General features: G+C 38.4%; 2 protein-coding genes across 5 annotated transcripts; both read right to left on the bottom strand.

Moving 5' to 3' along the window:
- Positions 1 to 480: 480 nt before the first annotated feature.
- Positions 481 to 19,859, bottom strand: pals2a (protein associated with LIN7 2, MAGUK p55 family member a). Of its 4 annotated transcripts, none has more exons than XM_084385364.1 (14): positions 19,645 to 19,782; positions 14,998 to 15,076; positions 14,307 to 14,384; positions 10,051 to 10,169; positions 8,690 to 8,842; positions 8,272 to 8,421; positions 7,148 to 7,375; positions 5,224 to 5,355; positions 5,013 to 5,109; positions 4,207 to 4,278; positions 2,787 to 2,948; positions 2,483 to 2,685; positions 1,116 to 1,244; positions 481 to 803 (listed from the first exon to the last, which is right to left on the bottom strand). In XM_084385364.1, the coding sequence occupies exons 3-14, from the start codon at positions 14,311 to 14,313 to the stop codon at positions 627 to 629; spliced, it is 1,629 nt and encodes a 542-aa protein (XP_084241490.1). In that variant the 5' UTR covers positions 14,314 to 14,384; positions 14,998 to 15,076; positions 19,645 to 19,782; the 3' UTR covers positions 481 to 626. The 4 variants fall into 4 exon arrangements, with proteins under 4 accessions (XP_084241490.1, XP_084241491.1, XP_084241492.1 ...); XM_084385365.1 differs by lacking the exon at positions 14,307 to 14,384 and adding an exon at positions 10,680 to 10,798 and having other exon boundaries at positions 19,645 to 19,754; XM_084385366.1 differs by lacking the exon at positions 14,307 to 14,384 and having other exon boundaries at positions 19,645 to 19,859.
- Positions 19,860 to 20,843: 984 nt separating this feature from the next.
- Positions 20,844 to 23,933, bottom strand: LOC311276526 (pro-neuropeptide Y-like). Its single transcript, XM_084386226.1, has 3 exons — positions 23,651 to 23,933; positions 22,517 to 22,633; positions 20,844 to 22,338 (listed from the first exon to the last, which is right to left on the bottom strand). The coding sequence occupies exons 1-3, from the start codon at positions 23,812 to 23,814 to the stop codon at positions 22,317 to 22,319; spliced, it is 303 nt and encodes a 100-aa protein (XP_084242352.1). The 5' UTR covers positions 23,815 to 23,933; the 3' UTR covers positions 20,844 to 22,316.
- Positions 23,934 to 24,185: the final 252 nt, after the last annotated feature.

Here is a 24,185-nt window from a genome sequence, read left to right as displayed (position 1 = left end):
AATTATAGTAAGTACATGTTGAACAGGACTGTAAAATAAAGTGCACCCATGATATTTCTAAAAGTTAAAACTGCCTCCTAGTGTTCCTTGAATTTAACTTGAATAAAATCAAGGCTAACAGGATGACGCTAATAAAGATCTTACCAAGTCAGAAGCTGGATAAACTATAAAGTTGCTTAAATTATTTGACATACTGTAGTGACTGACCTATATGACATCACGTTTCTGCGAGATGAATACTGCACTGTAAACCAATGTTTAAACACTAAAATTACAGCAAGAAAACAGACCTCCCGCTTTCAATACTGTAATGCAGCTTATACTAGAATGAAAAAAAAATGAATTACCATTTCAATAAGTCATTCCAAAGAAAAAAAATCCTATTTGTTTCTGTCCCTCCAAGTAACCTTCTTTAAAATATGTTTAGTCAGTAGAACATAAAAAACGTTAATAAATAAGTACACTTCCCTTCTGTCTGTTGTGACTGGATAGCTAGTGTACATTTGCATAGTGACTGGTGGGTCCGTTCAGTGTGAACATGTGTTCTGTGCCGCTGACCTATCAGTGGTGCCGCCGCCGCCGATGATGATGATGATGATGATAATGATGATGATGGTCTGTATGTCTCAGTAAACCCAGTTCAAAGGGACCCATTGCGGTTGTGTGGTCAGCTGCTCCACAGCTGCCTGCAGTTTCTCAAAGGCCTTGTCCAGATTGTCATTAACTATAGTCAGATCAAAGTAGTGATTGTACGCCCGCTTGATCCTGCCGCTTTCGTCCACCGTTTTCTTTAGGTCCGTTTCCTAAGAGACAGGAAGAGATGAGCTGACTATTCAACAGCTTTGGTTCCTAAACTACTTTCCTTCATTCATTGTCTCTTAACGATTGAATAAAATCAGCAATGTAAACCATGAACCAAAACTGCCAAATCAGAGTTTTACATGAGGCATATATCAAACAATCTCAGAGATCTAGGTAGCTCTGTAATATTTCTACATTATTGTAAAAAAAAAAAAAAAAATCTATATTTTCTCTCTATAGAGAAAATCATTTTGACAGTTTATTTCCAGAACTCGACTGTTGATGAACTGTGTGGAGACAGATGTGAGGCTAACCGTCAGTAGCTTGGTTGTGATCCCAGCATCCACCACAGCTTTGTGCATGGCCCGTAGTGTATCGAGCTCCGGGGCCGCGATGAAAACCACAAATGGCATAAACTCTGATGTCTTCAGTACCTTTAGAGCCTGTAGAGCACATTTATTAAATAAAGATTTTTTTTATTTTTTATTTTACTAGTGATGAGACGAGCGAAGCTTTCTGAAGCTCTGAATCAATTGCTTTGTAAAATGAGACGTAAGACTTAGTTTTATACACTAACACACAGATTTGTGTGTGAAATCTCTCTTTTCACAAAGAAATGATATAAAAGTTAAATAACTTTCGTTCAAAACTTTATTGTAAATTCACAAAAAAAGCGTATGGCTTGGTGGAGTTTAATAAAAGCTCTGAACCACTGATTTGAAATGAAAGCTATGTAAAGGTTTTAAAGCTTTACAAAGCAAGCTCATCACTACTTGCATCATCACCACTGTACATCATTTATACATCAACTGAACTGATGACTCTTTACAGCACAAAAGGCACAATCGCAAAGACTATCATCTTCCCACACACTTTCAACATTGTAATTACGTAATACTAAAATTATCAAGTAAATTAGTGAGGGTGACCAGTTTTATTATTATTGTTTTAGCTGTAATGTTTTCATAGCCTGGCAAGCCAGACCTACATCAAGATGTTAGGTCTGGCAACTCACCATAGACACGGCTCAATCCGAGGGGCGGGATAACCAGCTGTCTTTCAAATTCACTCTGGTTGGTTGAAGCGCTGTCCTATTGCGTGCAGAGCGTTTTCCCAACAGCGGAGCTAACGTTAGTTGATAGATTCAACTTTTGAATCTGGCCGGCAAAACTACGAACACATCTTCCTTTTTTAAGAATGATTTAACTGAACTTAAGAGCAGTTCTTTGCTCTTTTCTCAAAGAAAAACTTAACTCCAAGTCCTCCAGAGTCGCGGCCAAAGCCGATTCGAAAGACTGTTCGCCAGCAGCAGCAGCCATTCTTCGTTTTCAAGTAGCAGGGAACCGTCACAACTCTGTCGTCATTATGTTAAGCCCGTCCCGCCTACTCTATACACGATGTGATTGGCCTGACCCAATTTAGGTTTTTACAGCTCTGAAAGTCAACGGAGAGTTGCTAGACTACCCTGGCTGCAAAATAAATTTTGCTGCCGCTAGGGGGGTCTAGATTTCTAGACTAATGTTTTCAGTGTCCATGCTTAAAAGGGGATGAATTAAGACAGGAAGTTGAGAGAAGTTGACACCTTGCTGTGCTATTAAGACACAATTACCTTTTTTTTTTTTTTATTCCGTGGTGGAAACAAGCTTCCATTGAACACTTAGCCTTTCACAAAACCACTGACCTGTGGGTTGACGTCCAGTATGCAAGTACGTCCTGTGCGCACGACTTCATGGATGGAGTCAATTTTGGTTCCGTACAGATTGCCGTCATACTCTCCGTGCTCCAGGTATCGACTTGCCTTGATGTCCATATCCATCTCCTCTCTGGAAACAAAGCAGTACGACTGGACGTCCTTTTCATCGTCACGTGGATGCCGAGAAGTGACTGAGAAACAGAAGAAATTCCCAATGAGTGACTATGTTTGTTGTTAAAATAACATGACAGCTAAGTATTAATGTTCATAGTATTAATGTTTATAGACTCACAAGGTACAGTAGTTCCATATCGCAGTGGGTTTACCACAATCAGACGGTTCTTGAGGCTTCGGCGGCCCACACCTTGTGCACCAATCAGCACAAGAGTTTTTCTCTGGAATGGAGGCATCTTTGCTACTTCCTCATAGATCTGTAATTCATGCCGATCAAATTCTATTAGAAAGAGAGAAGTTTTGAAAGTTATTTATGTTTTAAAAGTACTTACACTGCCGTTCAAAAGTTTAGGGTCGGTAAGGTGTTTTTGAAATGGTAAGTTTCTTAATGTTTTTGAAATAAGACTCTTACGTCCACCAAAGATGCATTTATTTGATCAAAACCACAGTAAAATCTGTAATATGAAATATTACAAGTTTAAATAACTGTTTTAATATATTGTAAAATATAATTTATTCATGAGACGGCAAAGCTGAATTTTGAAAGCTCAAAAGAAATGCATTTATTTTAATTTATTTGCAACATTTTAAATGAGTTTACTGTAATGTTTGATCAATTTATGATGTCCTTGCTTGAATAGAAGTATTCATTTAATTTTTTTTTTAAAGACCCAAAACTATACACATACATACACAGATGAGCCAAAACATTGACCACCTGCCGAGGCATGGACTCTATAAGACCCTGAAGGTTTCCTGTAGTATCTGGCTCTAACACTTTTTTGCAGATCCTTCAAGTCCTGTAGGTTGCGAGGTGGAGCAGCTGTGGATTGAATTTGTTGGTCCAGCACATCCCACAAATGCACAACTGAAATTGAGATCTGGGGAATTTGGAAGCCTTCAAATGAACTCTTCATCTTGTTCCTCAAACCATTCCTGAACAATGTGTGCAGTGTGGCAGGGTGCATTATCCTCTTGAAAGAGGCCACTTCCACCATGGGATCATCATGGTCATGAAGAGGTGTACCTGGTCTGCAACAATGTTTAGGCAGGTGGTACGTGCCAAATTTCCACCCACATGAATGGGCAGACCCAAGGTTTCCCAGCAGAACATTGTTCTCTGGTGGAAGTGGCCTCTTTCAGCAGGATAATGCACCCTGCCACAAATTGTTCGGGAATGCTTTGAAGAACATGATGAAGAGTTCAAGGTGTTGCCCTGGCCTCCAAATTCCCCAGATCTCAATCCAGTTGAGCATCTGTGGGATGTGCTGGACCAACAAATTCAATCCACGACGGCTTCACCTCATAACCTACAGGACTTGAAGGATCTGCTGGTAATGTGTTGGTGCCAGATACCACAGGACACCTTCAGGGTCTTATAGAGTCCATGCCTGGTCGGGTCGGCGCTGTTTTGGCAGCACGCGGAGGACCAGCAGCATATTAGACAGATGGTCATATATATATATATATATATATATATATATATATATATATATAAAAAAAAACAAAAAAGAACAAAGAGACTCAGCAATTCTAACCTGCATTTTTTGCTGTTAAGTACATCATTTTCTTTTTCTTCTTTCTTCCAGTTAATGTCCCGCAGAGAATTCCTAAAACAAAGTTGTAAAACAGTTGTAATATGCAATAGGAAAGAACTTTACCTTAGAATCAACTGTCTAGGTTTTCCAATTAAGATTATAAGATTATATAAATATGATTTAATCCACAACTACACTATCCAGTTTCCAAGGGTACATTAACAACAATGATGTATAAAGTTTCACGTACAATGATGTATAAAGTTTCACGTACAGACAACAACATCGTCAAACTCATCCCCTTTCACTCGGATCTGAGAAAACGACTAAAACACTGTATTATGCATGCAAGGCCAGTAGTTGGCGGTCACTTTGTAAAGAAAGTATGCACATATAGACTGAACACAATGCGCATGACGTCACTGTTTTTACAAATTCATTTTTGTAGTTTACACGGAGACAATAACAGTATCGTTTAAAAACTTGCACTTTGTTCCCTTTTTTTAATCAATCTTCCTTTTATTTTTATAGACGCCTTAATTATCTTTATTTCAATAGACACTTTCTACCTGTAAATCATCCATCTCTGACATGTATATAGTTCCTTTTTTTTTTTTTTGTATTATTATTCTTTATGTACGTGTATCTGTTTCTCTTGAGTATAATTGTTTTATATTTGTTATCAGTTATGTTACACTGAATTAAGTGAAAATTTGTCAGTGCTAATGCAGGTAACCTTGTTCGTGAGAAAAACACAAAATATAGGTCAAATATATTTGATATCTTTTCAGGCCAATCCACTGTACCTGATCCATCCAGGTCTCTCCTTACAAAGGCCTTCCTCTTTTCCTCAAGAAACTGACTGGGAATCAGGCCAGTGCAGCCTCCATTTATGTTACATGCCTAAAAAAAGAAGAAAATAAAACTACATAGCTTCAATACGTCAAATATTTCATCATTTAAAAGAAATCAGACCAAAAAGATCTGGAAAAAAAAGAAAGTGTATTTGCTTCTCACTTGCCACCAGTTGGGGTCCTCCTTGTTCACTATATGCAGAATGTCTCCTTTAGAGAAAGCCAAACCCGCCTCTTTACAAGGGATCAGGTTATCAGTGTCAGGATTGTAGTTGAAATGTGGCTTCAAATACACCTAAAGGTAAAATAATGTGTTACTCCTGCTTATTGATGTATGAATTATTTTAAGCTGCTAATTATAGCCTAAAAATACAATTGTGTCATAGCTCACACTAGGCAAAAGGATTTCATTATAATCATTGTTGCTTTCTGACATATAATGCTGATGTTGATACAGTTGGGAAAGGAGAAATATTTTCATAAAACTAAATAAAATAACCACTTCGCCATTCAGATTGGCTAAAACATTTGCATGTTACATTGACTAATATCTGCTTTCAGTAATGATAAGGGCTGATTCCTCTTTCACACCGTCAATGATTTTCTACAGAATACTGCAACCCATGTTGGTGTGTGTTGTAAATGGACTTTTCTCTACGGAGGACAACAGCATGTTTTCACATTAAATATTTATGGATCGTGGTGGATCTTTATCAGTGATGAGGACCCAACAGTAAACATACAGCGGTCGTTCACTGCACATAACCAGGCCACTGAGTAAAGTTCAGGTCGAAAGACAGAAATTTAGGTATGACACAAGCAATGGAACCCTGTCAACCCTCGCCTCCGGTGTTTGCTCTTTGTGCGAGCTTTGTAAACATTACTTATTCAAGGAAAGTTGGTAAAGGACATCTTCCTGTTTACACGCATACACTCAGGAAGTGGTTGATGTGCAGCAACAGCACTGTTTGGGGATCTGAATGTATTCGGATCAGAAGTTGAACCAGCAAATATCACTCATCCAGAATCACATTAATAGCAAAAAGTTTAAAAATAACAAAAAGGTTCCTAATCAATACATTCCAACCGTTTCCGTGGCATATTTCAGCTGACTGTTATAATAATAATAATAATAATAATAGTAAGTTACATTTATATAGCGCTATTCTTGGCACTCAAAGTGTATTTACATAGAAGGGGGAATCTCCTCAACCACGACCAATGTGCAGCATCCACCTGGATGATGCGATGGCAGCCATATTGCACCAGAACGCCCACCACACACCAGCTTATTGGTGGAGAGGACACAGAGTGATGAAGCCAATCAGTATATATGGGGATTATTAGGTGGCCATTTTGATGGATAGAGGTTAATGGGCAATTTAAACCCCTACTCTTTTTTTCGAAGGACATCATGGGATTTTTAATGACCACAGAGAGTCATGCTATTATATAGAGTCATTCTAATATGATGCAGGCTTTGCTAAACTACTTGTTATAGAAAGACCAGTTAAAAACTACATCAGACCGCGTCCAAGGCCACATTCAGTGCAGTTAAATTCAGTTGTCCACTTAAAAAAAAAAAAAAAAAAGTAAAACAACTGAGGGTCAGGATTTCTTTTCAGGATCCGTTTCTTTCCAGGCCCAGATCTCCTTAGAGTATAGAGTAAGGGTGTGCGCGCGAGTTGACTCCTCCCATCTGCCCTACTTAGCGCAGGTTGTGTTATTAATAGGGATAACCATGCTCACAATGCCACCAGGCTGAAACTGAGTCACCCAGAGGCCAGGTCTCTCCTTCCTCTTTCTCAAGGACTGTACTAACCAATATCCCATCAGGAGGTTATACAGCACTAAAATCTGGTCTATGGGAAAAGACTGCTTTGTACTCTCAGCATCTGATTATTAGGGAAAAATACTAGCAGCTCAGATGAGGATGATCTTGTACATCGATCCACATCTTGCTGCAGAAAATGGGTTCAGGTTCATTTTACATTTATTTTTATGAGGTTTGCCTCAACCAGGCAACTTGGTGTCAAAATGTTTTTGAATATTTTATATAATTTAATTTCATTGGACTGTGCGCTGACCTGTGCAGGTGGAGGTGTGTCCCTGTAGCTGGGCAGGATTTTGAGTGTGATGCTTCCATTGCAGTCCCTCAGCATGTGCTGTAACGCCATGGGGTCTTTGCCCACCTCTCGGCCGTTCACCTCTCGGATGACATCACCAGCGTGCAGCATCCCCTGCCTGTCAATCATGCTGCCGTGCATAACACGCGCGATGACAAGGTCACCCTCCTCCACCCGGAATGTTACACCCTAAAAGAGATGACACCATGAATCTCTGACATGCCAGCACAGAGAGTCAGCCGTCCTTTTTATTAAGGGATGACACTGGCACCCTGGAACTGGTTATCAGAATTATTTTATTTATTTATTTTTACTTTATAAGGGCATATTTTCCTATGATATAATAATACCTCAGAATAAATCAATAAAATAAACAAATGTTATTTTCAGTGGCTTTTAACAATATATAATACAATATCCTTAAATAAATATTTTCAGTGTATGTTTATAATACAATATCCATAAATAAATAAATGTTATTTTTAGTGGCTTTTAACATAATATTTATTTAGGGATATTGTATTATGTTATTGTATAAAAATCCACTGAAAATATTTATTTTTTTATTTTATTTTAGGGATAATGTATTAATATATAAAAATGCACTGAAAATATGCATTTTATTTGTTATTTATTTATTTTAGGGATATTGTATTATATTATCCTATTATATATTATATTAAAAGCCACTAAAAATAACATTTATTTATTTAGGGATATTGTATTATACGATAATACAATATCCCTAAAATAAATAAAATGTATATTTTCAGTGGCTTTTTATATAATAAAAAAATCAATCAATCGATTGATTTATATCATAATATATACTATAGATAGATAGATAGATAGGCCAACCTGACTGGCTTGTATATTCCTATCTTCCTTGAATATTAAAAGGAAAATTTAACAATTAAGCCTAGTTCACGTTAATGCAAACTTTCCAAAGCAGACCGACCAAAAATGACTTTTCACGCTGCCTGAAACACAAGCTACTAGTAGTTAGTAGAGCTACTCTGAATGAGCGGAACATCTGACTGACTATCGGATCTAATCCTGTGAAACGGAGAATGTCTATCACTCACAAGAGGCTCTCCGGCCTTCTTCTGGATGCTGATCATGCGAACCGTGTCAGCCGGCATGAGGGATGAGCTGGTCATGCTGGTGGAATTGGTGCTGGTGGGAGGAGCTTCATATGACTTAGAAGCCACCTTGTCGTGAGCTTCTAACAGGGACTGAAATTGCCAAGAGAATTAAATTAAAGTTTAGAGAATTAAATTAAAGTTTGGATAATTAAATTACCAAATGAATTATATTCCTTTTCTAAAAAAATTAGCAACTCAATTTGCTCATGGTCTTAAATGCTTAAAGGTGATTTTGCTATACTACTGAGAAAGCTACAGGTTGAATAAATAGTTGTAAATAACCAAGTCAGCAATGTTATGAAAAGAGGCAGTCAGACACACACACACACACACACACACACACAAAAAGGTCTGATACCTGGAAATGAGGTTCCTTCAGGATATTACTGAGTTCTGCTGCACTTTCATCACGACTGATCAGACTGTTCATATCAGACAGGATCTCGCTCACTAGCTCCACGTTATTACTTTGCACCGCCTCCAGCTTAACGTCCTCCAATCGCTCGTGTGCCTGAGAGAGAGTGGGTGGAGACAAAATAACTTGATTATCTTGCCAAGAAACAGATTAATGGATTACGTCTAGATGGACTCAGAGTATTAACAAACGCACTGCCAGGTACACTTTAGATGGAAGAGAGTATTAACAACCGTACACAAAGTCATTAAGAGAAATAATTTAATCAAGTGTCTCAGGTCTCAAAAAAAAAAAAATTTGATTTATTGTTTACTATTTTTCAAATTACCTATGAATAAATAATTAAAGATCAGACTTTCAATCTTAAACTATTAAAATGCATCTTAAAAATTATGAATAACAATTAAAACTAATTAACTAACTAAAAATAATATCTAAACAAAGAGGAAATAAACTTCAATATTTATCAACTTAAAAACAAAACAAAATTAAGGCTACAGTTGTCATTTCCGCCACTGACCAATTTTGCCCCAGTTTTTTTCCAAATTAGCATACTTGTTTAGAATAAATATAAATATAGAAGCAAATATATCTTATTTAAATAATTTGTGTATTGTTCACAACATTGTTCGTCATGTTCAAACTAAGCCAAAACATTATTATTTAAAACGGAAATACATTAAAAACACATAATTTGACATGGTGGAAATTACACTGTGGTGGGAATTTTTACGACTTTCACAAAATTAAATAAATGACAGAATTGAGAGATCTACTTGAGTATATACACATTGTTAGACAATGTTGGTGAACAAATGAAGTTACAATCCATCAAATATTTGAAAAATGTGTTTGAGATAAATCATAAGGGTCAGTCACGTGTATTGTTGACTATCTTTTGCTATTAAATCTATAGTAGCACAAACTATACGTTTCTCACAATAGAGTGTTAGTTCCTAATCAAACAAAGTGAAGCTCCACCAGTATATCTCACAATCTGAACAATTTCACACAGCTATTTTAAGAATGAGAAGAGAGCTTCTGTACATCACGTTCTTATGACCTCTGACACTGCAAACAACTCCTGGCCTCCAGCTCATAAATGTACGCACGCGATTAGAGACATGTGAACGGGGTTTATGTTGATTTCAAGTGGCGGATACAAGATCTCTTATTGGCTAAATTTAAATGACTAATTATTTGATTTTAAATGAAATGTTAAATTTAAACACTTGATGTCCACTAATAGTTATAGAGCTAAGTGAGAGAACGAACAAGAGTTAAAATGGAGAATTAGTTTACACCTTAGCGAGGGAACGAACTATAGGACTCTCCATAATGCCACGGAGGAAGATGAGGTCGATGTCTTTGGCTCCCGTTGAAGGCGGCAGCTCCTTGAGGTTATCCAGCACCTGCTGCATGGCTGAGGGTCACACAGAAATTACACACATATTTAAAATAAATAGCCCATAATGTAATTGAGGTGATTAAGATAAGAGAAAAAGAATAAAGCACACTGGCAACAGAAGGACATATAAGATTTAAGATTTTTTTTTTCTTATACGTTTTCCTATGAATAAATCTTTAAGCATTTTCCTTCAGGTGTGCATATCATAGTAGATGATATGGTGGTACTTCATACACATTTTATGGTCTGTAAATTATATACATTTTATGGTATTAAAATATGTCAAATGGAATACTAGAGTTTAATAATTAAATAAATAAAGTAACCTAGTTAAACAAGCTAGGTGTAGCTGACATTTTTTAGCACCTCAGAAAAATTAACCTAGTAAATCTGGTTCCCATTCAGTCAGTCACGTTCAACATTACGTCGGACTGACGTCATGGGGTCTCGCCTGGGAGCCCAATCACCTCCAAGTGATAACAAAATGAGTCAATGGACATTGGTCAGTGAGATTTGCACACCTACCTGGACATACGGGTATAAATAGGACCTGTGTTACTCAATTTATATTTTGCTTCGGAGCAGAGCGGTTGTGACAGCGATAGCTCATTTCCATTCACCTTCAAGAGAGGAGTGCAAATTTCCTGAAAGAAAAGAGCAAAAAGCTATTTTCATTGCTACTAGGAGAAAAATCCCCCCAAAAACAGCAATTGTAATTGCTATTTTGCATTGCAGCTCGTCGCGGGTTCTCTCTGCCGGTGTGAAGGTGCATTCCAGCGGAGCGCAGCATTCATCCCTGGCCGTTTCTGCTGAAAGAGCAGTTCCCTAAAAGAGCAAGCATGGGCAATCAGCGTCTTTTTCAAGATGTCTTTTCGCACGTGTGTTTCTAGATGCGGTCGTTTCCTAACTTCATTTGAAGGCCACGATCGCTGTCTCTCATGCCCTCCATGCTGAGACGGCGTTTGTGGGTGGTTCATGTTTACGCATGGGGTACTTCACATCAGGTACGCGGGTCGTAACTCTCTTTTCTTGTAAAGGCTCAAGTCCCGTTTGCTTTGAAGAGTCTGTTCACGGAGTGGTGTTCTTCTCAAAAGGAAGACCGCCAGAAAAGCCAGATCAGCTCTGTGCCTGCCTTCCTTCCTTCAAGAGGGCTTGGAGCAGAGGCTGTCCCCCTCCACCTTGAAGGTCTATGTTGCCACCATCGCAGCACATCACGATGCAGTTGATGGCAGGTCACTGAGAAAGCACGACCTGGTCATCAGGTTCCTGAGAGGCGCCAGAAGGTTAAATCCTCCCAGGCTACACCTCATCCCCTCCTGGAACCTTTCTGTCATCCTTTCGGGTATACAGAAAGCTCCCTTCGACCACCTAGAATCAGTCTCTAAAGACAGTGCTCCTGACCGTGCTCGCTTCCTTCAAGAGGGTAGGGGACCTGCTGGTATTTTCGGACAGCAAATGGTGCCTAGAATTTGGCCCGACCTTGTCTCATGCCATCCTGAGACCCCACACCGGATGCGTGCCCAAATTTCCCACCACTCCCTTTCGGGACCAGGTGGTGAACTTGCAAGTGCTGCGCCCGGAGGAGCTCACTCCACTTGGGTGTTGCCTATTTTCTGAGATTTTGTGAGGGTATTGCTATTTTCATCTTCTGGGTTTAAAATCTTCATCGTGTCCACGTCACAGGCTATGAGGTGGCAGAGCACTGTAGTACTTTGATGACTCATCGGTGTCTCATAATTATTCATGAGACTGAGTTTTCTTATCCAATGAGAAGACACTTCTCTTAATTATTCATGACACCACGTGGATTTAAATACAATTACTGTAGGCTAATATATGTAGCAGGGCATTCAGTTACTTTTGAAAGGACAAAAATAAGGTGTCAGTGACAGTGTATTTCATTAGACTTTAACTTTGCCAGCTATAAAAAATAAAAAATAAACATTTTTACCACTGATTTTTAGTGAGAGTCGATATGCATGGGCCACTGGCGATGATATTAAAATCTCTAGAGATTAAAATGAAGAAACAATAAGAGGTTGTAACGAATGCATGTTGTTGTGGGAAGGAGGAGGCGGGAACCGGCGAACATTTAACAACTTTAATCATCATAAAATAAATAAATAAACAAAACGAAAGGAAAGGCGGCAGCCCCTCACAGCCGACTGCCACACACACATAAACTAAACTAAACTAAACATAAAATAACATTACATAAATAGTCCAGGCCTGGTCCTCTCTCGTTGCTCCTCCTTTTATGCTTCCGAAGCTGTGACGTAACATCGAACGTGACTGACTGAATGGGAACATTTAGGTTACTAATGTAACCCCCGTTCCCTGAAGGAGGGAACGGAGACGTTATGTCCCCCCTGCCACAGCTCTGAACCACCGCTGAATGGCCAGGATCCTGTCTCGGCTCCTCAGCAAAACATGAATGAAGTGAGTAATGCTGGACTTATTTATACCTGTATTTCCGGGTAGGTGTGACTCAGCCTGCAAATCTCCCTTTGTTACCACTTAGAGGTGATTAGGCTCCCAGGCGAGACCCCATGATGTCAGTCCGACGTAACGTCTCATTAGTAACCTAGACGTTACTTGGCCAGTTGGTTGGTAACCGAAACACTATTTCAGAATTTTTTTTGAATATTTCAAGCTCCAAATGCGACTAATTCACTTTGGTGAGTTACAAATATGAAGGTCATTTAAAAAAAAAAAAAAAAATTATACAATATATATATATTGTACATGTTCACACAAACATACAAATAATTTCCACCGCTTTCTACAGCTTGGCTGCACGGTGTGGCAGAAAGCTGATTTTGGATCCTGTTTACAGTCAATACTACGCAACCTACTGCTCTCCAGTAACAGAGAATGACAAAAACAATCCATGTGTATTACTGCATCAGAAAGCACTAGAAAAGGGCACATTCATCACAAAGTGGCATGATTTGCATAATGCAAACAGTAACCATTTCCATGGTGAACAAACCCACGCAGAGACCTCTCCCACTATAAGGCAACAAACTGCACAACACAGCAGAGAAAATGGTGTCAGTGAAAGCAACTGAAAGAAAACACTGCGCTGTGGGTCATAGATGCAGGTCATTAAGCCTCTGAGACACGCTATTTTATCAGCAATTTTAATCGACCTCTCTACCTCCATCCAGTGCTGCAAGGGTTGCTCTCTATAGAGGCAGGTCCATTAGACATTGCTAAAGTTATAATGACATGGCTGGAAGGACTGAAAAGGTCTTTCTGACCCATACTCAGGAGCAACTGTGTGCAAAAGGTATATCAACCACATTCATAGTATGAACTAGGTGAAAATGTAATGAACAATAAAATAAATCTGAAGCCACTGCAGCATAAAACTGCTGCTGATAAAGTAGGGCTCCTTGAATATAGCAAAAATCCTAATCATAAATTATAGCCAACATTGAGACCACAATTGTTTGTGATCATGTACTAATTTGATTTTGAAATTGTTATTTTTTTAAGATATTTTTAGGGACGCACGATATATCGGCCTCCAAATTGGTATCGGTCAACATGTTCATTTTTAATGTTATCGTTATCGGCCCGATAAGAAAATTTGGCCGATATATTAAAGCCGATAAACAATGGATTATTTTCTTCAGCTGAGACACTTCAGATGCGCACGGTTCACAATGATGGTTTTGAATAGCCTAACTTGAAATATGACTGGAATCACTTAAAAAACAACAAAAATAACGCTAAGTGCAACATGTGCAGCATAAGTCTGTCATATAGGCTACATAAAATTATAATGAGAACATTGTAATTGTGTGTTTGGGACATGGCTGTTAATGATTAAGGATTTAGATTTATTGGCCAATATATCGATTATTGGCTTTCAAATATAAAGAATTATTTCCCTAGATATTTCCTAAAATCCTTTAAATATAATTCAGCTGAAAAATATGTTTTTTAAATGATAAAATAAAATATAAATATATAAAAAAAAAAAAAAAAAAAGAGATATATACATACATACATACATACATACGTTTAAATAAATAATATAAAAATACATTTATAAAATCGGTCTCAGTGGATACCATGAGTTTCATGTATCCTACTGATGTATAAAGCATCCCATAAACCTGTAAGAGGCTCAAAGGTGCTTACCTGTCATTTTTCCTATATGGCAGGGGAAGCTCAGGGCTAAGACAAATTTTGTCTTCAATAGCAATGAGAACCATGCACCTGGGGGATGGGAAGAAGCAAGTCCACATCAGAATGTTTATTCACTCCATAATTCTGTGCAACTTTTCCCATTTTCATTTAAAACAGAATGAGAAAGTCACACGATTGCAATAAAAACACGAGCCGGACACAAGTGCATCAAAGTCATCCTGTTGAGGTTTTCTTGGAAATCTCAGTATTATTGCTGCTCTTTTCCAGGAACCTTGAAGTATGAATGATGTGAAACCAAGAGAAAGGAACTTTATCCACAAACAGACCATCTTTACACACAATAGGATCAGAGAATTGCATTCAAAGATATTCTACAAACAATACCTGGATCTGTTTTTGCCGATTGCTGATATTCCAGACAGCTTTGGCATAAACACCGCAATCCTACGATGTGTGTGTATGGATACACAGTGTACTACGGAATCATCACACTGATTTCATGTAGAGACAAGCAAAACTCTCAGTTGTACTTTAGCAATATTTAATTAAGCATCTATGCATACTATAGCCTACTCCTGCCCGTTACCATTTGAGGAAATGTGACATCCACCACTACGCGTCACTGCAGTGCAAAAAATGTGACAACAGAATATAACAATACATGCTATTTGTAATAACTCACCTGCAAATTGAATTTCAGTGCAGTTCACAGAAGCTCTGCTCACTCTCTTCTCATCTGGAGCTCATGGAGACAGCAAAATCTGCCATAGAATTCAGACATTTCCAACATCAGCAAAAACTGCAAAAGCTCACCTGTGTGTAGGCCTATATCAGGGATTGGCAACTTCTGTCCTGGAGGTCCTGAAGACATTAATTAGCTTGTTCAGGTGTTTGGTGTGGGTTGGGACTACACTCTGCAGGACAGTGGCCCACCAGGACCGAAGTTGCCCATCCCTGTCCGATATACAGCAATAACACTATACTGACTGAGATTGGCATCTGATTGAAAGAACTATTAAGCCATATAAAGCCATATCAAAATTTTCACTTAATTAGCACTGCTTTATTGTGAATAAATGAGCAAATAACTAAATGCAAGCAATACACAAAATTACCTTCAAAACAAAATAAGCAGCTCACTTACAAATAACTCTGCATAGCTCCTCTGAAAGTAATAAAATACACTTCCACATGTTCACAAATGATGGTGTTTAAAACAAAAGTTGTCCAAAATGTACTCATGACCTATAGTACTCACTTATGACCTGACCTACAGTACTCACTCATGACGTGACCTGACCTACAGTACTCACTCATGACGTGACCTGACCTACAGTACTCTCTCATGACCTGACCTACAGTACTCACTCATGACCTGACCTACAGTACTCACTCATGACCTGACCTGCTGTACTCACTCATGACGTGACCTGCAGTACTCACTCACGTGACCTACAGTACTCACTCATGACCTGACCTACAGTACTCACTCACGACGTGACCTTACCTGCAATACTCACTCACGACGTGACCTGCAGTACTCACTCACGACGTGACCTGACCTGCAGTACTCACTCACGTGACCTGACCTGCAGTACTCACTCACGTGACCTGACCTGCTGTACTCACTCATGACGTGACCTGACCTACAGTACTCTCTCATGACCTGACCTATAGTACTCACTCATGACCTGACCTACAGTACTCACTCATGACCTGACCTGCTGTACTCACTCATGACGTGACCTGCAGTACTCACTCACGTGACCTACAGTACTCACTCATGACCTGACCTACAGTACTCACTCACGACGTGACCTTACCTGCAATACTCACTCACGACGTGACCTGCAGTACTCACTCACGTGACCTGACCTGCAGTACTCACTCACGTGACCTGACCTGCTGTACTCACTCACGTGACGTGACCTGACCTGCAGTACTCACTCACGTGACCTACAGTACTCACTCATGACCTGACCTACAGTACTCACTCACGACGTGACCTTACCTGCAGTACTCACTCACGACGTGACCTGCAGTACTCACTCACGTGACCTGACCTGCAGTACTCACGTGACCTGACCTGCTGTACTCACTCACGTGACCTGACCTGCAGTACTCACTCACGTGACCTGACCTGCTGTACTCACTCACGTGACCTGACCTGCAGTACTCACTCACGTGACCTGACCTGCTGTACTCACTCATGACGTGACCTGACCTGCAGTACTCACTCACGTGACCTACAGTGCTCACTCATGACCTGACCTGCAGTACTCACTCACGACGTGACCTGCAGTACTAACTCACGACGTGACCTGCAGTACTCACTCACGACGTGACCTGACCTGCAGTACTCACTCACGACGTGACCTACAGTACTCACTCACGACGTGACCTACAGTACTCACTCATGACTTGACCTACAGTACTCACTCATGACTTGACCTACAGTACGCACGTGACCTACAGTACTCACTCATGACCTGACCTACAGTACTCCCGCATGACCTGGCCTACAGTACTCACTCACGTGACCTACAGTACTCACTCATGACTTGACCTACAGTACTCACTCATAACCTGACCTACAGCACTCACTCATAACCTGACCTACAGCACTCACTCACATGACCTACAGTACTCAACCATATAGTGTATGAACTTTATAAGGTTATTTTGTCACTCAACATTGGAGTCGGATAGCCCCTCCCCCTCCACTATGTAATTAAAGCTGTGACCGTTGAGTGCATTCCACACTTTGTTTTTTCGCTTAAATAAGTGCATCATCTGGGTATTTAAAGTGCACTTTTTCTTTTTGGAACTTTCAGTGTGAACACAATACTCGCACTATTTATACTACAAAACGGCATAGAATACTGCATAAGTACGTGAATTTTGATACACCTAGGCCTATAGTGTTAACATTTACTTAAGAAACCAAGTTCAGATACACTATCATTCAAAAGTTAGGGATCATTGTTTTTTGTTTTTGTTTATTAGACTTTTATTCAGCAAGGATGCATTAAATTGATCAAAAATGACAGTAAAATCTTTTACATTGTTAATTAAGATTTCGGTCATCACTGTATCCACAAAAATATTAAGCAACACAACGGTTTTCAACAATGATGATAAGAAGAAATGTTTCTTGTGCACCAAATCAGCATATTAGAATGATTTCAGAAGGACCATTTGACACTGAAGAGTGAAGACTGGCGTAATGATGCTGAAAATTCATCTTTGCCATCACAAGAATAAATTACATTTTAGAATATAATTAAACAGAAAAGTCATTTTTAAATTATAATTAATATTTCACAATATTAAAATTTTAAATCAAATAAACGCCTTAGTGAGCTGAGCATAAAATACTTTTCTTTTTTTCCTTGTCTTTTTTTTTTTTTTTTACAAATCTTACCGACCCCAAACATTTGAACAGCAGTGTGTTTGTGTTCAAACCTGCAGTACAAAGAGCAAAATGTATTAAAACATGTCTTCGCAAGTCCAGGCACCTGCTATACAGTGCATATTCATTCCAAGACTCTGACAGGTTAAGGAAGTTGAACAACCACAACTGTGGCAGCAGGTGAATATAACCGATTAAGAACAAGCGTGGAAGTTTAATCTGATTACAAGTCAGATTAAACTGAGATCAAGGCTGCATCTGAAAGCTATGACAGCAGCATTCCTGTCTCACTTCACAGGGGCCATTTTAGTGTGAAGGCACATTCTAAAGAAACTAAAATGTCACATTTAATGATTTCAATGCTCCATCTGACACGCTCTTATTTGGACAGAGGCTACAGGTTTTAGGAGTCATTTTTGAAGCCCAGTAAACTGGAAATATGAAGTGATCAGAGTGGTCACATGCTGACTATCGGTCTTGTATGATTTGATATGAATCATATTGTACACAATGTGCAATTGCAGTCTGGCATTTTATAATATGTATACAGTAATAGCTTGAGGCCAAAAGGCTGGGAATAATTTAACTAGGCCAAGGCGTTTCAAAGCTGAGGAGCGTGCAAGAAGCTTACTTTCTGAAATAAGTCAGCACAAACTAAATCACATGAAATGTTTGCTCAACTGTTACTGCAAACACCAACATGTACTAACTAATGCAAGGGGAGGTGAATGACCCTTCTGATTGTTCAACCATCTGAAACCAAAGCTTCAGTTTTTAGTATTTTTTCAGTTAAGAACAAGAGCTTGTCCGAGTTTATTATGAAATGTAAGACAAAAAGAATGTTTTCAGAGATGAAAGCAAATGTTATCTTTCGTTTTGGTGAAAATTAATCACTTAACAGTCAATAATGTAAACCACTGGGAGAACACAGATGGCTGTCATTCACTGTATTGATTTAATAGAAAGCCAGTTAATATAGCCTTAAGATTTTTAATACTATGTATTTTTCCTTCAATTAAGTTAACAGTATTTTCGTCAGACGAAACCATGGACTAGGAGGAACACTGCCTCACTAGGATGCAGCAGGATTCTTTGTAAAGTGCCACTTTGACCAATTCAATACATCCTTGAGGAAAAATTATTAATAATGAATAAGAGTATTAATTAATTTATTTTATTTAAAAAGGCAAGCCGACGCTGCTGGTGTCTGTTTTGAGATGTGCATACGTAAATTGCCCACTAATGAAGTCACAAACATACGTAGATGAAATTCAGAGAAGCACTTCATAATGTGCGTTGTAAATGACTTATAACGCCACAACAAAGGCCAGTGACCGTCTTGAATCGAGCCGCTCTTATTGTTCCAGGCAACAACTCGCTCGCGCATTCTAGCTACAGTTGACTGTCCTGGCAGTGGCAGATACTGTTCCAGTGCATAACCTACCATTAGTTTACGTTTCCAGCCACTCCGGACCGTAAGAAACATTACGCAGTAGATTTTATGATGGCAACACAAGCGCACGTGCGGCCCATTCAACTTCAAGGAAACGCGCAGCGCGTGGGGTTCACTGAGCACATTGCTCGTCCTGTGCTAGTAACGTTACAGCATTTACAAACCGTCACGTTTTCCCTAAAAACATAAAGTTAACATTGTGAATTCGGTCGGCTCGTTTTCGCGGTTCTTTCATTCATGGTTTGAATTGAATACAACAGCTAGCTTTAACAGTGTAGCAGCGAAGCGCTAGCAGCAATCAGCTGTTTATTATTAGACGGCTAACTGGATTTAGCTGGTTAGCGCTCCAATCAAAAGTGTCCACAGGGTGAGACAGCTGTATAGACAGCCACGTGTAGAGTCCTTATCACACAAAAAACACCCGCAGCCACAATCACTAGAGATTCACAGTTCCCAAGACTTACCTCACTAACCCCCACTGGGTGGATCTGTGTCCCGGTGAGAAATTTAAAGCCCCATGAACTTCCCAAGCAGACAGAACAAGACACTTATCCTCTCTAGTGCTCTATATGTCAGTCAAGACGTTCGGACGCGCCTTTTTCGTTGACGCCCGAGTGGAATGACCAATTAGAGGCATGGGTTGCATACAGGACACGCCCACTGACCATTGTGTTCGCATGTGCGACTCATTTGTGAAATATGTGAGGATTATATATTTTCTACGCCCCATTACTTGCTCAGCTTGATAGGGGTGTGTATGACCAGGCAAAATGTTGAATATGAATGGTTTCCCTGACTTTTTTGTATTTATTAAAATTCCCTTTATAAAGAATCTATTAGGGAACTTTCAGTTTGGACATCTATAGCAATTGTATCAAATAAAACCAATACCTGGATGGATCACGCATGAATCTATCTATGACATAATAATGATCAGTTTCTTGAATTTTCAGATACATCCTCAGGCGGTCACCTCGATTTTAATCTCGCGCGTGTTGTCCAGTAGAGGGCAGCGTCAACATATTTAAAGCATTTCTTTGAAACAGAACTATATAATTAATTATAGATGTTTTTTTTTTCTTTATATAGGCCTATTGGTCAAGGGTCTCTAAAATGAAAAATAGTGAAATGATTTCTGAAGGATCATGTGACACTGAAGACTGGACTAATTATGCTAGTTATTTTAAATTGTAAAAAAAATAAATAAATATTACTGGGTCAAATAAATGCATATAGTGGTGAGCATATAGACTTCTTTTAACATATATGTGTATTGTATATACATATACACTGAACAAAATGCAACACTTTTGGTTTTGCCCCCAATTTTCGTGAGCTGAGACTTTTTCTATGTACACAAAACGCCTATTTCTCTCAATTATTGTTCACAAATCTGAGTGAGCACTTGTCCTTTGCCAAGATAATCCATCCACCTCACAGGTGTGGCATATCAAGATGCTGATTAGACAGCATGATTATTGCACAGGTGCCTTAGGCTGGCCACAATAAAAGGCACAAAGGAGAAGTGCTCACTAACACTGATTTAGACAGATTTGTGAACAATATTTGAGAGAAATAGGCCTTTTGTGTACATAGAAAAAGTCTTAGATCTTTGAGTTCAGCTCATGAAAAAATGGGGGCAAAAACAAAAGTGTTGCGTTTATAATTTTGTTATACATACATAACCTTTTTAACAGATACATACATTATAATTGGTATAATTTGGTATAATTGTATATGCTAAGGCATTTAAAACATATATATAGTAAAGTATTATGTTCTCTGTTGATATTAAAATATATTTCAGAAACTTAAATTTCTGAAAAGTGTCTGGAAAAGTAAAAACGAAAGACTATATTCATGCATGAAATATTTTTAGTCTATTATAAGGTTAATAATGTGTGTGATTTAATGAGAATACAACTGTTAATATTCATTTCTGCAATGTATTTAATTCACAAACACTGTATAATGAATTGAATAGGCTTTATGCCAAACGTCACATGAACAAACAGGAAAACAGGTCTCAATGCATCCGCTTGTCAGAGAAAGCGTTAATAACGAACTGATGGCGATATCTATAGACTTTTAAGGTAATCGGCTAACCTATCTATTTCTTTTAATTGTTGGTGTGGTGTTTTATTCAGTGTAAATATCCAAATGTTAGTAAGAAGATTTTTTTTTTCGATATCAATCTGCATATGTGATGTACAATCGGTTATGCTCATCTTTGCTCGCTCCTTTGAAGGTATCTGGAGTAAAACGGCTTTATATTTAACAGAGCATATACAAAAGACCTGAACCAGAAGCGACGCGACCTGTTTTACAGAATACAGAAGTTTGTTGCGCATAACCCCCATAGTACACAACATAATGAACGCCGTTGTGGTGAGAAATCGAGTCCCCCCAGGAACTGGTCTCCTTTAGGACCCCCAGTGATCCCATTAGTTCAACGGTAGTTTAAGCGCCTGATTACAATTCCTGCAAAATCACGTTATGATTTCTGTCATTTAAAATGCATTATAATGACCTTTTAAATTTCATGGTTTATAGACTAGTATATAACTGACACTATTGGTTGTGAAATCAAGCATTTTTTTAGTTAGCTTACGTTCTAGAATAGCATACATCTACAAGATCAGCCTGTTAGCTAAGCTTATATTATATTATATTAGGTATGTTTTTTGCTTTCAATATAGTTCCCAATATATCCCACAATTAATTTATTAAAAATGTATTATAGTATTATTATAGCCTATACTGTACCACATTACTATTATTGTGTAAAATTTATATTAAATTACTTTTATAAAACATAGTATGTTGCTTCTAAAAAAAATGTGTTTCCAGTTTGTTTTATAATGCAATACATAAGAATTAATTTTAAATTTCAAACATGTTGTTTGTGCACTTAATGTAATAAACATCATACAATAGTTAAATAAGTTATAATTAGTCGAGACATCACAATAACAACTTTTAATCAGGCATTACCGTCTGGGTCCTAAAGGAGACCCAATTCCTGGGGGAGGACTCGGTTTCTCATGACACTGTATAGGATCAATGGTTTAAAGCTGCACACTGCCACTATCTGGTCACTGCTGACCGCTTGGTGGTTGATAAAAATCTTCCATCATCATATCGGCATTTCCTTGAATCTGAAAAGACACAATCAAAAAGCAAAATAACTTTGTATAACATGAAAAAGAGAGAGGAAATTATACAAAACCGTTTTAAGTGAAAGTTTTTATAATCTTCTTTGTAACGTATGACACACGACTAATAAAAACATCATATCTAGTCTCCAGCTAAATGAAAAATGTGCAGTGTTCTAACCTGATGCTGTCATGTTCAGTGCCTGCTTCCTCATATGTGGACTCAGGAATGCTTCCTGGTGTCTCTCTCAACAGCAGACTCAGGAACATGGGTTTAGGACTGTTTCTTTTCCCATACCTGAGAGAGGTTAGGACAACAAGTATGGAAGCTGGTTTCTGCCACGGAATAAAAAATAAAAAAGGTAATTGTGACTTTTTTTTCGCCCAATTCGGACTTTATAACGCACAATTGCATGTTAATATCTCACAATTCTGAAAAAAAAGTCAGAATTGAGAGTTATGAAGTCCAAATTGTGTGATATAAACGTATAAAAGTTATAAAGCCTGGTGGTCATCTCGTCATTACAGTATTTATGACATGGCGTGAACGCAGCATAAATCTCAATTCTTACTTTTTTTCTCAGAACTGTGATATTTAAGCTGTGTTCACACGATGTCATAATTACCGTAATTTCGAGATGATGACCCGTGACGATCTATTCAGAGCTGTTCACTTCCTTGAATTTGGAATAATGTGTTTCTATGACAACACCCAAATGAATCTGCAGCGGTCAGGTGGTACAAGTCCGAGCTCCCAGAGAATTCTGAGTTTACAAGTTGTAATTACGAGTTCTACGTTCTCATAATTACGGTAATTCCAACATGGCCTGGACAGACACACCTATAAACTTGCAATTGCGAGAAGAAAAGTCAGAATTGTAAGATTAAAAACTCGCAATTACCTCCTCTAATTGTGTTTGTATCTCACAATTCTGACTTTTTTTCTTGCAATTCTGAGTTTACCATTCTCTTAATTGAGATATAAACTCGCAGTTGTCAAATTGCGGGGGGAAAAACACATCAGAATCGTGAGATGAAAAGTTGCAACTACCTTTTTATTTTTTATTCTGTGGCAGAAACAATCTTCCATAAATTATAGCTACAAAAGCATCAGAGGAAATTAAAAGGCTGTACAAAATTCTCCAAAATAAGAGAAAGTGTAACTTGTTTTATTATGATTTCAATTATGAAAATATGAATACTGTAAAAATTAAAGACCTATTTCTTTGTAAACTCAATTTCAACTTTGCTAAATACTTTTCTATTGTCCTGCTTTCTGTCTTTTACTGATTAATTTAAAAAAAAATTATCTTACCTTTGTCGTGTGATGAGCTTGATATAGTGCCGCAGGGCAGTGTAGTATTTGGTCAGGTCCTCTGCAGGGATGACTGTGTCTGGTGGTGTGTATGGATATGCTTCTGTGACTGTCACTATCCACATTACAGCAATGATCATGAACATGAACTGATGAGAGTGCATCTAGAAAACAGCAAAGAAAGAAGATGAAGCTGACTCTGTAATACATATGGGATCACATGATTCATGCATGCAGCTAAAATGTCAGTTTAGCCTAGTTTTGAACAATTACTTCATAGAACGGAGCTGCTGAATTGCTGCTGTTATTGATTATTGCTGTTGTAGTAGATTATTGTTGCTGCTGATCTATACAGGTGGAGCTGGGAAAGGTGGAGGGTTTTAGACGAACTCTAAAAGCGCATTGCAGCAACTGCTATAGTGAATGGTAACCAGCCATTTAAATGTTGAGCAGCAAGCTCATTGGCTGCAGATACAACATGAACCAATCAGCTTGTGCCAAGTAATTAACCCTGTGAATACCATCAGCTTGCGTT

Source organism: Rutilus rutilus (assembly GCF_951802725.1).
Source record: "Rutilus rutilus genome assembly, chromosome: 17".
In the NCBI taxonomy this organism is placed as follows: Eukaryota; Metazoa; Chordata; class Actinopteri; order Cypriniformes; family Leuciscidae; genus Rutilus; species Rutilus rutilus.
Note: the sequence above shows the minus strand (reverse complement) of the source record. Positions and strands in the feature narration are given on the sequence as shown.

Excerpts from the sequence above, each read along its gene's own strand:
- pals2a (XM_084385364.1), bottom strand. Across the intron at positions 5,356-7,147 it reads ACACACCTCCACCTGCACAG|GTGTATTTGAAGCCACATTT; the intron begins GTCAGCGCACAG and ends TTTTACCTTTAG. Across the intron at positions 1,245-2,482 it reads TACTGGACGTCAACCCACAG|GCTCTAAAGGTACTGAAGAC; the intron begins GTCAGTGGTTTT and ends TGTGCTCTACAG.
- LOC311276526 (XM_084386226.1), bottom strand. The coding sequence starts at position 23,814 with ATGCACTCTCATCAGTTCATGTTCATGATCATTGCTGTAATGTGGATA. Across the intron at positions 22,634-23,650 it reads AAGCTCATCACACGACAAAG|GTATGGGAAAAGAAACAGTC; the intron begins GTAAGATAATTT and ends AACCTCTCTCAG. Across the intron at positions 22,339-22,516 it reads ACTGAACATGACAGCATCAG|ATTCAAGGAAATGCCGATAT; the intron begins GTTAGAACACTG and ends GTGTCTTTTCAG.